The sequence below is a fragment of the Peromyscus leucopus genome, chromosome 23 (genome assembly GCF_004664715.2).
Source record: "Peromyscus leucopus breed LL Stock chromosome 23, UCI_PerLeu_2.1, whole genome shotgun sequence".
Classification (NCBI taxonomy): Eukaryota; Metazoa; Chordata; class Mammalia; order Rodentia; family Cricetidae; genus Peromyscus; species Peromyscus leucopus.
In genome coordinates, this window is record NC_051082.1 from 13,116,399 (window position 1) to 13,130,983 (window position 14,585).

Consider the following 14,585-nt stretch of genomic DNA (forward strand, 5'->3'; position numbering starts at 1 on the left):
GCCCCCTGGTGCCTTAGAGAGATCCTGCCATCTCATCTCCCCCCTCTTGCCGGATTTTTCTTCACCGTCTGATGGACACGGCTTATCTTTATTTCTTCCTCCTGGCCAGCTCAACGATGTGCCAGCGTTGGTGCTGGCCGACTCTGTCTGGGGGAGATGGATGTCTACCATCCGCTGATACTGCATCAAAGGCCCTAGACAAGGCTGGTAGGTAAACGTCACCTAACCCGTAGACGTTTTTTGAAGAGTACGGTAAGGAAAGCGTTGTTGTTCCCAGGGAGCAGGAGCTGGGCCTGGGTTCCTGCTACTGATACAACTGACGAGAACCCCATGACCGTGTGACCAAAGGCCCCAGATACGAGTCTTAATCCATACATAAAAACTAAACTAGCAGGCACACACACATAGAGAAATCCTGTTATTTCTTTTTGGATAAGACTGATAAGTGTTCCCAGACCAACCCATTCCCCAGACAGGGTAACTGAGGCTCGAAGAGTGAGGTAAGAGTCCCAGGGCCTGCCTCAGGGTCCCTCACCCTTCCCCATCTCCCACCTGCCCTTGACTGCCCCAGGTGGGCTTCCTGGGCGGCCCTCCCTCCCCCTCCCTTCCTCCCTCCCTCCCCCCTCACTTCTGTCTCTCGGCCTCATCCTTCTGCAACAAGGTGTCTGTCAGGAGGCTGTGCTGGGTGTGCAGATGGCTGCCCTTGGCCGGCGTGTGCCCGGTAGGGCACGTCCCCTCGTGCTGCTCTGTGGAAGACAGGGAGGACCACACTCATCACTCGGCTGCCATCACGGGAGCTCTCCACAGGCCACAGTGGACCCCGGGGATCGGTCCCTCAATTTATCATTAGAGAGAGCGCGCGCGCGGGGGTGGGGGGATGGGGGGGATGGGACCCACTGGCTTCTGGGCTGGCACGCTTACAAAGTGTGCAACTTGGCACAGGCTGGCGTCATCTGAGAGGAGGGAACCTCAATTAAGAAAATACTTCCATAATATAGGGTTGTAGACAGGCCAGTAGGGCATTTTCCTAATTAGTGATGGATGGGGAAGGGCCCAGCCCGTGGTGGGTGGTGCCCTCCCTGGGCTGGTGGTCCTGGGTTCTCTAAGAAAGCAGGCTGAGCAAGCCATGGGGCGCAAGCCAGTCAGCGGCACCCCTCCACGGCCTCTGCACCCCTCCACGGCCTCTGCACCTCTGCATCAGCTCCTGCCTCCAGGTTCCCGCCTTGCCTGAGCTCCTGACTTCCTTCAGTGAAATGGGAGTGTAAGCCAAGTTAACCCTTTCCTTCCCAACTTGCTTATGGTTACGGGGTTTCATCACGGCAGCAGTCACCCTAACTGGGATGCAAAGCCAAGTTCCCAAAGTTCCAGCCTCAGCCAGCACACCCAGGGGCCCCTTCTGACCACCCCTGCCCCCTCTGTCCTCTCTATTATTTTTAAAATTGTGCTAAAATACACATCAGACCTTCCACCTTAACTGTTTTCAATGACATTCATGATCTTATCTATTTGTGTGTTAGGTCCAAAAGAGATTCCATTTCCCCAAATTCTGGGGGTTAGACAAGAAGCCAGCATTCTCGGGAACGCGTAAAGCTGGCTGGCCCCCCTTCTACCAAAAGGAGCCATTTCCTTTACCGCGGGCCGAAGGGACCAATGGCTACCTGCGGTGTCTATTAGCGTACACCAGTGGACACAGGCTGGCCTCCATGCTCCCTCAGGATGACAAGGACCTGTTACACATTTCCCAGTCCATGCCAGCATCCTAGGCTCCTGAACTCTCCCAGCTCATGGGCTTCCCTCCCCAAGCTAGGCTTCTGCTGGCATTCTGTCTCTCTCTCCGGCTCTATCTCCTCGCCCCTCTCTGGCCCTGCTTTTCCTCATGGCCCCATTGGTCCAGTCTGCTGGCCACGGCCAGTCTACTGCTTTCTCTCTCTGCTCCAGACCCTTCCAGATGCCTTTGGCTGCTTTCTCTCTCGTATCTACAATAAACACCTGCCCCTTAGCCATACCACAGAGTGTTTTCAGTTTATACAATTTTTTCCCCCCCGAAGACCAGGTCTACATAGCTCAGGCTGGTCTTTGGTCTCCTGAGGGCTGGAATGTTCAGGTACGGTGGTGAGCGCTGCTCTGACCGGATGCCGTGGACACAAGGTGGGAGGGCCCGGGATGGCAGATCCTGCAGGCCTGCCACCACAACCCACTGTCACTCGAAGCAGCGGAGTCCGGCTCCTGCCCCACGACCCCAAAGGGCGCTCAGGTCTGGCCGAATCTCCAACGTGCAGGTCTGCCCTACCCTGGTCCCGTGGTGGCATCATCAGTACCTCTGACGCTGGGCGGCTCTGGGCACCTCTTCCACGAGACGCGCACGTCTTGTAGGCGCTGCCCACTGGGGTCAAAGCTGGGGCGCTGCAGTCTGTCGTCCAGAGTCCGCGCCACCTCAAAAGAAGGAATGGTGTCTGAAGGAGAGAGAGAGAGAGAGAGAGAGAGAGAGAGAGAGAGAGAGAGAGAGAGAGAGAGAGAGGGGAGGCGGAGGTCAGGGGACCATGATGCCCTTCCACAGAAAGCTGGGGAAAAGTACATTAGAGTCACTTGGGAATCACTCTGATGGCTACGGAAAGCAGGGATAACTTCTTATTTCTTTAATTTATTTTAAAAATTAAAAACATGTCCAGCTGTGGTGGCGCACGCCTTTAATTCCCAGCACTTGGGAGGCAGAGAGGCAGGCGGATCTCTGTGAGTTCGAGGCCAGCCTGGTCTACAGAGCAAGATCCAGGACAAGCACCAAAGCTACACAGAGAAACCCTGTCTCGAAAAAAAGCAAAACAAAAACAAAAAAAGAAAACAAAAAACCCAAAAATTAAAAACATGTTTTTAAATTATGGGGGGAGGGGCGGTATGTGCACATGGGTGCAGGTGGCCTCAGAGGTGTCAGATGGCCCCCGAGCTGGAGTTACAGGTGGTTGTGAGCCAACTTACGAGGGTTCTGGGAAACAAACTTGGGTCCCCCGCAAGAGCAGTACACACTGAGCCACCTGTGGTGGTGTGAATGAGAATGGCCCTCATAGGCTCATATGATGAAATGCCTGGTTCCGGCTTAGTGGAACTGTTTGGGAAGGATTAGGAGGTGTGGCCTTGTTGCACTTTGTCAGCGGGCGTGGGCTTGGAGGTTTCAAAGGCCCATGCCAGGCCCAACCTTTTTCTTTATTATTTATTTTCGTTTTGTTTTGAAATGGGGCATCTCTGTGTAGTCCTGGTTGTCCCGGAACTTACTATGTAGACCAGGCTGGCCTCAAACTCACAGAGATCCGCCTGCTTCTGCCTCCCGAGTGTGGAGTGTGGCGCATGACACCACACCCAGCTGCCAGGCCCTATCCTATTCTCTGCCTACTGCCCACGGATTAGAATGTAAAGTTCTCAGCTCCTTCTCCAGCACCCTGCCTGCCGTGGCTACGCATTGCGAAGGCTGGGAGACCCCTCGGAGTCTTCTAGGATGCTTGTACATTTTGGGAGCCTCCCTCTCCCATGCCTAGGGTCTCAATCAGCATGTAACTGACTTCTACCGTTACGGTTGGACCCACAAAGGGGCCCTGCATTCTCCATGAGGCAACAGAAGTCCTGAGTGGGCCAAGCTGAGTAAGGATGCTCGACCTGGTGGGACCTGGTCCCTACCTTTACAGCCTCTCGCAATCGAACTGACCATCAGTTCTGTGACTGTTCCACTGTTCCTGGAGCCCCTCACCCCCTATTTCCAGTAAAGCTCTCACCCCTGGGCAGACACACCACAGGCTGAGACACATACCAATTAAGTACAAGAAAACGGCGTGTGTGTTTCCCTAATACTGGTAGCAAAGGCATGAGATCTCAAGTGCTGGGATTAAAGGTGTGTGACTCCCAAGTATTGGGATTAAAGGTGTGTGACTCCCAAGTATTGAGATTAAAGGTGTGTGACTCCCAAGTATTGGGATTAAAGGTGTGTGACTCCCAAGTATTGAGATTAAAGGTGTGTGACTCCCAAGTATTGGGATTAAAGGTGTATGCTACCACGGCCTGGCTCTGTTTCTCTCCTAGACTGAGTCAATCTCCTGTAGTCCAGGGTGGCTTTGAACTCACAGAGATCCAGACAGATCCCTGCCTTCCAAGTGCTAGGATTAAAGACATGTGCCACCACTGCCTGGCTTCTGTGTTTAATCTAATGGCTGGTTCTGTCCTCTGATGCTCAGGCAAGCTTTATTTGATACACAATATATCACCACACTCGCCATCACCCCCAAAGCACTCGAGAGGTCCAGGGGAAAGGCACCTTGCAGGTGACAGAGCCCAGCATAGGAACAGCAACCACAGTCCTCAGTGTCCCCCTGTGGCTGGCTTGGATCCCACCCATTGTCACATGGAAAAAAAACAAAAACCGAGGCTCGGGGAGTCAGGTGGTGTGACATGGGGGTCAGGGTCTCTGATGGGATCTTACGAACACGGCCAGTCCCAGCGTGTGCAATTGCAGCCTCAGCAGGTGCATGCCATGCTCACAGATGTGTCCCGGACCACAGGACCTGAGGCCCTGGCTCCTTCTCATCCCCTGGATCCCCTCTCCCCCTGGCTCACTCACTTGGGTCTCAGGACTGCTGTGCACCTTTGACCAGCGGCCCCGTTCCCTTCTGTACCTCACCATAGATGGCAGCACCCAGGGTGGGGGCGGGGGTGGGGGTGTTGTGTGACGAGGAGCATAGAAAATGGTCAACGCAGCCCCACCCCCCAGACCTCACCAGACACAGAAACCCTAACTATCCCTTCTTCATGATGGCCCAGTCCTCACCTCAGAGGCTAGCTAGGCTTAGGAGCGCCAGCCAGAACATGCTCCCTTCCCCTTCCAGCAGCTCACATGCCGCCTCTTCCAGGGAGGCCTCCACATCGCACGTCCCATCCTCTCAGACAAAAACAGACATCCCCCCGAACCCCCGTGTGCCCTTCGCGGGTCCCACCACAGTCAGACTCATCCAGCAAAGGATGCTGGGATCACATCCATCCTTGCTTCACCCTTCTCATGGGACCTGGCTGAAGCCGGGCAGTCTAGACAAGCACCGTGCTCGCCTGGGAACACCTTCGGGTCTGGCTGGAACCAGGCGGCCCCTGGCGTCCGTCTTTTGTCTCCCGGTTGTTGAGGTGGCGCAAGGCCGGACGATGCTGCTCGCACGGAGGTGAGCAGGTGTGAGGGACTTGGCAGTGGCTCTCCTCTGTCAGCAAGGCGCCCCCCGCCCCCCAACGCCTGTCATTAGGCCGGGCCTGCTCAGCAGGGTGTGCCATTATGCCTCCCCGGGCTGGTGTAATTATACATTGACATAATTAACCCAGCAAGCGCATTAGGCAGGCCGGCTAAAAATTCATCTCTAATTATTTGTTGTGTGCATGCTAACGAGCCCATCTGCACCGCCTTTGTACAACACGAACAAATTAATTTACAAGTCTAGATTTTTTAATAAGTTCAAGGAATTGCTTTCTATTGTGGCCTGGTTTTTTTTTTTTTTTTTTTTTTTTTTTTTGAGGAAGGAAGAAAAAAAGGCGCCAGGAGGCACCGGGCGTTTGCAGGGGTCATCGGGGAAGTTAGATAAACACGGGAGAGCACAGGCAGAGGAGGCCACGGGGTCGAGAAAGTTCTAGACGGTGGCAAAGGGGCCCAGAAGGCCAGGCCAAAGGACCGCACGGGAAGGGGGGGGGCAGGAAAGGGTGCCGGTCACCTGCTGTTCACAGAGACCAGGACACAGCCCTTTGCCCTCCTGGAGGAGTTCCTGACTGACTGTGTGTTCTGCCCTGGGAGTCTGGGCTCCACCCAGGAGAGGTGGCAGGAATGTGGAGTGGGCAGTTCTTACCTGGAGGGGGGGGGGTTCCGGGAGACATTAACGGGGAGCTTAAAAAGAAGGCACTGAGCTGGGCCTGGTGATGGGGCCTGTCAACTCAACGTCTCTAGAGGCCGGGCCAGGAGGATTGCAAGTCCAGGGCAACTTGGTTAACAGGAAGCCTGGGGATGTGGCTTGGTTACTATAACGCTTGCCTCACGTAAATGGAGCCCTGGATTTCAATACTGACTCCCCATAAACCAGGAGTGAAGGGGCACACCTCTAATCCCGGCACTCTGGAGACGGAGTCAGGAGGACAGGGTGTTGTTCAAGGCCAGCCTGAGCTACCTAAGACCCTGGCTATGGGGGTGGGGGAGGCTGGAGATGTGGCCCAGCAGCAGAGTGCTTTCCTAGCCAGTGGGAGGCTCTGGGTTTGATCCTCTGCACACCTACACAAACGGATAAAAGGCAGGGAGGGAGAGGCGGTGGGACTCAGGGTGGGAACAGCCACGGCCTCCCTGGAGTCCATGTGGCTGCTCAGAGTCTGGAGGGCAGGCGCATGGGACCTGAGCGAGGTGAGGCGCTGGCTACTGCCGTCACCCCAAGAGCCAAGTGCTCACTGGATCTCGGGTGTGCTGGGGTCAGCCAGCCCACAGTGATGCTCTGTGAAGTCTGGGGGCAGAAGACGACCCCCACATGCTGTCATCAGTTCCCAGGAGAAATGGCGTCCAGCCTCCTTGCTCTGAGATAACTCCACTCTGGGACTCCTGAGGCCACACAGAAGGCTCCCCTGGAGACAGGCTGGCTCCCTTCATTTGCCATGGACTCCCAACCCAGTGCTATAACAGAGTCCCCCCGGTCATGTGACTTTCACTGCCGTGATGGGAGGCAAGTGATGATGTTGTATCTCTGCTGCACAGACGGGGAAACTGAGGCACGGGTGACGGTACTGCCCCAGGGTGAGGCAATGGGGGAAGGGACCACCCCCCTCCAGGTGGATCTCCAGGGCAGGCTACCTGAGATGCCCCATGTTCCAGCTGTGAGTATGGAGGGGCCCCCAGAGCTCCCTAGGGAATCTGCCATCCTCTTGCTCGGTCACTTCCGGGGCCTGTGACGAGGGGAACCTTGAGGTCAAGGTCAAGGCTATGACACTGCCAGGGAAAGTGGCTTAGGGTGCCTTGGGCCTCAGTTTCCCTATATGCTACCCCTGGGGATAACAAGGGGACACACCACACAGGGTCAGCAAGGGTCAGTCAGCTCACGGGTCCCGGACAGTGCAGACCTCAGGTCCACACACTGCACTGTTAGGGTCCCTGCTAGTGAGATTGCTATGTCTCCCTCCTGCCACGGAGCACCTGAGAGGAGAAGGTGGGGGGAGGCGGGGGGGGGGCAGTGCCTGGATCCCCCACTGAGTCCCCTCAAGACCACAAGAGCCAAACTGCTCCCAGCAGGGACTGAAAACGCTCAGGGCTGTGTCACACTTACCCGCCCTGCCCAGGGCCACCTGCTCAGGTTCATGGGCCAAGCAGTGGGAAGGACCCACAGACACCATGTCCAATGTGGCCGAAGAGGGAGCAAGGTGGAGGCTACTCATACCGGTCCCGGCCGCTGTGGGCGGTGACCGTGGCAAGCTGGGGACAGCCAGCCAGGCTTCTTGGGGTGGGGGTGGGGGTGGGGGTGGGGGTGGCCTCATTGCCAGCTGTGTGTGGTCACAGACTGAACAACAGACGAGCCCTTGACCTGGGGCTGGACCTCGGCTTCCATCTTGTCTCCCTCCTCCCCGGGGCCCGGCACTGGCCGGCCACACGGCACACGCTCCACAAATGTGGCTTGTCTGAGAAGTGTGATGGAGGAGGAAGCCGGAAGTGGTCACCCGGGGGCCCTGCATGGAGTCTCTGAGAGACGGACCGTGACCGGATAGTGGGGGACCACCTCAGGGTTCACGGAAGAGTCAAGGCTACGGACAGGTTCCGGAAAGTGACCAAACTGCTCACCGTGCAGGCCGGGGAAGCTGGGGGAAGGCAGAGGACTCTTCCCCAAACCTGCAAGACGCAGCCCTGGGAGGCAGGCCTTGACCTCTGACCTCCAGAGCTGTGGGCCGCAAGCCTCTTGCTGCGGCAGCCACGATGTTGAGCACCGACTAAGTGCCAGGCCCGGCTCCTCCTCCTGTCACACGCTGCCAAGGCCAGGGCCACCTGCAGCCACCACTCAGATGGGACAGAGGGCCAGGAGACAGATGAGGCCATGGCAGAGATGGGGCGCATGTCATAGTGAATGGGCCCGTGGGGTAGGCCGGGCAGGTGAGACCTGTCTGGGGGTGACACTGAGCAGAGGCACCATGGTGATGGAGGAGAATGTTCTCGTCAACAGGATGTATCTGGAGCCACAGCCCAGGTCAGGCTGAAGAAGGGAGGGTGCTCTCCCCTCCCCCATCCACTAGAGTCTCTGTCCCAGTGCCCAGGCCTCAGTGGGTCCTCATGACTATGGTCCACAGTTACAGGTGAGGCTGTGGGGGCCCAGGGAGGCCACGGGCACCGAGGTGAGTCTCCCCTCCAGTCCTCTCTGCCTGGCTCAGCTTCCTGGGACTCCAGGCTAGGGGCACAGTGAGGTGTCACCTCCCCTAGAGGCTCCTTATAGCTAGGGTCCATGTGGACGGGGTGGGACAGCGGCCCTGGGGGACACAGGAGCTTTTTGATCCAACCTAGATTTCTCAAAAGCAAAAGCAGGGAACCCCCAAACCCAAAGCGTATGAACAAGCAAGCTTGTGGATAAGCTAGACCAACTGGCCTTCTAAAAAAGGGGGACCACAGGCCAGGGCGGCCTCAGATGTGGAAGGGGACAGGAGAGAGGGAGAGGGGGTGGCTGAGGGACATGGCCTGCTCTTTTTTTGTTTGTTTTTGTTTTTGTTTTTTTCTTTCTTTCTTTCTTTCTTTTTTCTTTCTTTCTTTTTTTTTTTTTCCGAGACAGGGTTTCTCTGTGTAGCTTTGCACCTGTCCTGGAACTCACTCTGTAGTCCAGGCTGGCCTCGAACTCACAGAGATCCGCCTGGCTCTGCCTCCCAAGTGCTGGGATTAAAGGCGTGCGCCACCACCGCCCGGCCACGGCCTGCTCTTGATGCATGGGTGGCTAATGACAGGAGTGGGGGTGGGGTGGAGGGGTGGCGGGCACCCTTGTTGTATGGGAAAGCCTGGCCTATGCCACGTGGTGCTCATGGTGGGAGACAGAGGAAAAGCTGTCTGGTCCTCTCCTCCTTCTGCATCCACCCGAAGTGGCACACGGAGGAATGTGGGGGATGCTGGAGCCAGAAGGCCGGCCACGAGCCTGCTTAGAAACATATATGCAGAAGTATGCATGCGCCACTCCAAGCTCGAGCGCGGGCAGGAGCCGGCTCCCATCTGGGCTCGGGCGGCGCCCGCGTGGATGGCACGGAGACTAACTTTGATCCAGAGCCTTAACTTTTCCTGAGCAGATGGCCACGGCTCCCTTCCTTCTACAACAGCCACGGGCCTAGCCGCTCCTTTCTCCCCACGGTGGCCTGAGCTGACGGATGGACGGACGGACGGGGAGGGCTGAGGGGGCTTCCTCCCGGGCACTGGGTATTTTCGGCGACAACAGCAGGGGCCACTGTAAGCTGAGCAGTTACTACAAGCCAGGCACTCGAGAGCCTGGCACTTCTAAAGGTAGCAGGGAATGAGCTCCTCGGCAGCCCAGAGAGGGAGAGTCAGTTTCTCAAAACCACCCGGCCACAAAACAGGTTATATGCAAACAAAGCTCCACGTGTGAAGTCCACACGGACCGTCGGGGGGCGGGGGGGGTGGGCAGGAGGAGGTCCATGTCACTTAACACCCTGCCTCTGAGGCAGCGGAGAGGCCGACGAACAGCAGGCACTCCGTATCTGCCAAAGGGGTGGCACAGGGGGACAAGGGTGTGGCAGGGAGCAGGCTGGGGGGGGGGGTCTGTGCTGCCCCACAGCCCGGCAGAGATGGGGTACCCCTGTCTACATCTTCTGTGTCAGGGGAAACGGGCCAGGGAAGAGCCAGGCATGGGGGGAGAAGCAGACTGGCCTGGCCTATCGCTGCAGCCCAGAGCTCTCCTCTTCCTCTGCCCCCCCCCAACCCATCCCCAATTTGCAGCTCTTTGAATCCCTCAGCTCTCCGGGTTCACACAGCAGCTGGTTTTCAGCAAGGGCTTCCCTATCCTCCCGCCCCAGCTCCCCCAAAGGATTGGCACTAAAGCCTCTTCCACCGTGGTCCCCTCTTTCCACAAATCTCCGTGGCCGTTTTCCCAAAGTCCTCCGATGCATGGACGAATTCTGCAGCGAGGGGTGGACATCGGAAACCGCAGGCAGGTCTTGGGTTCCGGTGCCCCTCTGCTCTGTGACCTCCAGCAAGCGAGTTGACCTCTCTGAGCTGACCTTGAGGGTGTGTGTGTGTGTGAGTGTGTGTGGGGTCAGCAAGCTTGCGCCTTTGAGGGGCTGGCAAGATGCCTGTCATGCGGACAGCACCCCAGAAATGTCCTGACAAGATGGCACCTCTGTCTTCCACCTGAGCTCAAATGAAGAGTTTCTCTGTGTTGTTACGACTCCCTAGAGACACAAGCATGGATGAGGGAGGGGGGGAGGGGGGAGGGAGGAGGGAGGGAGGGAGGGGATTGGTAGCAGGAGCAGTGGCCACCACTGTTTCCAATTCTACTCAACGCTCTCTTTGCCACGGCAGCAGTGACGCATCTTGACCACTAGATGGCGCTAGAACCAGTCATTTGGGACCAATCTCAAAAGTAGCTATTTTACCTCCTGCTGCCAGCAAAACTATATTTCATAAGGCTCAGATTCAAAATTTTAAAAAGATCTCAAGAATACTCCCCAGACCCCTTCCAACCCTCAGGTGAAAACGTGTTTAAAAATAGGACCCATAAAGAAAGAGTTTGTGAGAATTTCTACTTTCTAGAAATCGTCATCTGCACGTCTGCTCGGTACCGTACATAAAAGGTTATGAACAAAGGTAAAAGGCAAAAGTCAGTTTAGGAGAGAAAAATGCCAAACATGTCTACCAGCACCAACGCTCTTATCCCTAATATACAAAGAGCATTGACAAATCAACAATCATTAAGTCCTGACACAAAGGGAAGACTAAAACAACGGTCAGTGTGCAGAATGTAACGTATGAGAACACACCGTGTGAAGGAGTAAAAAAAAGAAGAGCTGGGCAGACCAACCAGGAGAAACAATCTCATTTGTTCTGACCACAGGGTTTGCGATCAAGGCAAGGCTGCGACGTACTTGGCTCTCTACACTTTTTTTCTTTCTCATCCAAAGAACCCCAGCACGGCGGCACTGAGCCCTCGGCGTATGGGCCGCGTGGGAAGGGGCTCAGGACACCCAAGAACAGCCACACAAGAGACGGAGCCAGGCATCAAAGCTGACAGGTCTGGAGTCTCACAGGGAGGAACCACACTCATGCTGGGCAAGGGGACCCGGAGGGAGGGCCCTGGTCACACGGAGGACCAGACACCACTCCGCAGAAGTTCACAGGGGGCGGCAGAATGAGGCGACAAATGGCAGTTCCTAGATTTCCTGTCATCTGAGTGTGTGCGTGTGTGTGTGTGTGTGTGTGCGCGCGCGCGCGCGCGCGTGCGCATGCATGCATGCATGCATGCATGTGTGCGTGTGTGTAAAACAAAAGTTTCTTTCTTCCTTTGTCTTTTTGTTTTAGGCTTGGGAAGACACATTAAAAACCCTGAAACCTGGCCAAGTGGCTCCCCGTTGCACAGACCCAGGAGCACTATCGCTTACAGGACTCCCCCAGAGTCCTAGACAGGTGACAGCCCTGTGTGATCCACAGCAGACTCTGGCAGCCCTTGGACCCCGGTGTCCACAGGCCATGGGGGGTTCCTCGAAACCCCCTCACGCACGGAGCATCAAACCCTCATGCCAACCAACCAGAAGGTGCTGTGACCTCTCTCCTAAAGACATAGAGACCAGAGAGGGTGAGCCTCCTGGCTAAGGTCACGCAGCTCGGTAGACGGAGGACACGGTCCCGTGTACGTATGTCAGCCACTGCAGCCGGAACCTTTTCCCTTCCACACGCAGTCTCCCCCCAAAAGGACACTGCAGAGCCAGGAACACCTGCAGGGGATTCTCAAATCTTGCACCCGACTTTTAGAAACCCAAAGAAAACCCAAGAAGCCTTTTGGGCCACTCACCTGTCTTGCAGTGGGCTCAGTCGCGTGTCCACGTGTCCCCCCCGGCCTCCCTGGCTCTCTCCTCCGGTTCCCCTTTTCTTTTTCCTGTGTTCTAGTCACCGGGTCCCCAAGTTCTCCTGCTGAGGCTGGGCCGGGTCCCCCCACGACTTGGCTTGTGCACAGTGAAGACATCAGCTATCAACACGGCACACTGAAGCCAAGGGGTTTAAATCAAGTCTTCCCTCACAACAATGACATTAATTACGCTTTTAACACATTTTACTGGGTTTTTTTTTTTTCTCACTTCGTGCCACATCTGTGCGAACAATATCCAAAAGATTTACGGTTTTCTTCCGTAATTACAGATACACGGACTGCGCACTTATCAAAATAGTTGCTGAGCAATCAGCCCGCGTCTCGTTGCCTGCCAAGGCCTCGCGCTGGCAGCAGCCAGTCATTCAGACGGAAATGTTGAATCAGGACTTGGGTGGGGGGAACGGCAACAAATGATTTGCCTGTCAAGATATAGACCAACGGAGAGTCGGTGCATCCCGGCTGCGTAGGGGTGGGAAGTGTGTGTGTGTGTGTGTGTGTGTGTGTGTGTGTGTGTGCATGCACACACGCGCTCCAAGCCCCCCAAAACCTCCGCATCTGACATTTGCTTCTCGTGTCTGCGGATAACATTTAATGAGCACAAAAATACGTCTTCCCGATTCCCCGAAGAAATCATTAAAACATTGTGTTATTCTTAAATGTCTTGAAAATGAATTAGTGCCCCTGAAGGGGCTGTTTGTGTGGCGCGTCTCCATCCGTTAAGGCTCCTCATTTTCTAGCTGGGTGACAGCTGGGATGTGGCACCCCCCTCCCTCCCCCCACCTCCCCCTCCTGCATGGGAGGAGGCCTGGGAAGGCGTGGAGTCAGTGCTGGGCTCCCCAGCCTCCCCATGACCTCTGAGTACCCAGGCTTTGGGGACAGGCGTAAGAGGCAATGAGGATTTTTCTGGAAGGTTCCACGCCAGTCTCAAGGGGGCTCATGTGGCTCTCGGCTGAGCCCACAACGGCAGTAAAACAGCCTGGGGTCCAGAAAGATGAGGGTCCCATATTGTCTCCAAGAAATGAAGTGTTTCCTCTGTGCGTGTGTGCACTCCCATGCGCGTGTACTTGCACGCCTGCTTGGGTGCGCATGCGTGTGTGTACCGGGTGGAGGTCAGCAGTCAGCCTCCGGTGCTCCTTTTTCGGGAGGCTTCTGCTTTGTTTTCTTTTTTGAGACAGGCCTCAGTGTCCCAGAGCCCCCCAAACAGGCTAGAGGCTGAGCCCCCGAAATCAGTCTGGCTCTGCCTCCCCAGCGCGGGGATTACCAGCACTCACCACCACACCCAGGACTTTACGTGGTGCCAGGGATGGGACCCAGGCAAGCATTTTACCAACTGAGCCTCCTTCCTCCATTGAGACGGAGTCTTACTGTGTAGCCCAGGCTAGCCTCAGCCTTCTGAGGGCTGGGGGTCACCGATGTGAGTTACCATGCTCAACTTGAAGCCTCACGTCTGACCTGAGTCAGGATACCCCAAGCATCAGAATGGCTGGCTGGTGCACCCCACAAGCTTAGCATGGCAGTCTACTGGAGGGCTGGCCTTGTGGCCTTGACATGTCTGGGGGGGTGGGTAGGTGTGGACCAACAAATGGGAAAATGGCAGGGACCGAGTACTGTTAGCTAAACATCCTTAAAAGGGTCACCTTGCCATGACCCATACCCAGACCAAGGGCCAGCACTGTGTGAAGAGCCCCGCCGGGACCTCAGACGTGGCCGATTTGCGGCAGTGGGAGGCTGCTGTGGTCACCTGAGGTGATGTTCGTCTCGCTGGTGGCCTGTGGTTTAAGGAAAGCCTCCAAGGGCATTCAGTTCACCTACAGAGCGCCCTTGCCTTGCCTCCCTCAAGTTCTAGAATCCTCTCTACCCGGAAAGAAGCCCTGTACCCCTCCTCTGACCTCTGTAGTCTCTCTCGTGGTGGAACTAGATGCCTGTTCCAGATGCTTCCTTCGAACATAATCACATGCTGCTGTAGCAGATATGAGCACGGCTTTTTCTCACGGCTTACTTGTATTGCAGTGTGGATGGATGGAATGCGACTTTGAAATCCTTATCTGATGACAGACACAGGGCAGGGTTGGCCCTGACCACTGCGAGCAGGTCAGTGGACCCACTCACACTGTCTGTGAGGGGAACTACCCAGTATTCGTTCTTTTGGACCAGGCTTCCTTCCCTCAGCCCTCCGGTTGGCCCTCGGGATCTCAATAGTGAGATTCTGAAGTTGGCTGTGGGAAAAGGTGGCATTTTCCCTCTATTGCCCCCTGCAGCCCTGGAAGGGTCCCCTGGGGCAAGACATGGGTGAGAAGACCCAGGTAGGCATCACATCAGAGCCGCCCTCCCACCCAAAAGGCAGAAACCCGGGGGAATATCGAGGGAGCCATGAGGACACTTCACACCAGGCTGGTGAAGTCACACACACACACACACACACACACACACACACACACACACACACACACAATCACCCCCACCCCACCCCCGGCCCCAGCTGCC

The 14,585-nt window shown here is 56.2% G+C and overlaps 1 protein-coding gene across 5 annotated transcripts in view; it reads right to left on the reverse strand.

Annotated features, from left to right (window-relative positions):
- Window positions 1-14,585, reverse strand: part of Cux2 (cut like homeobox 2) — a 188,665-nt gene that overhangs the window by 30,432 nt on the left and 143,648 nt on the right. For all 5 annotated transcript variants that reach the window (XM_028855643.2, XM_037198680.1, XM_037198682.1 and 2 more), the window contains exons 5-6: window positions 2,319-2,453; window positions 629-746 (exon numbers count right to left, since the gene is read on the reverse strand). In XM_028855643.2, coding sequence (XP_028711476.1) covers window positions 629-746; window positions 2,319-2,453 — 253 coding nt within the window. The remainder of the gene's footprint in view (window positions 1-628; window positions 747-2,318; window positions 2,454-14,585) is intronic.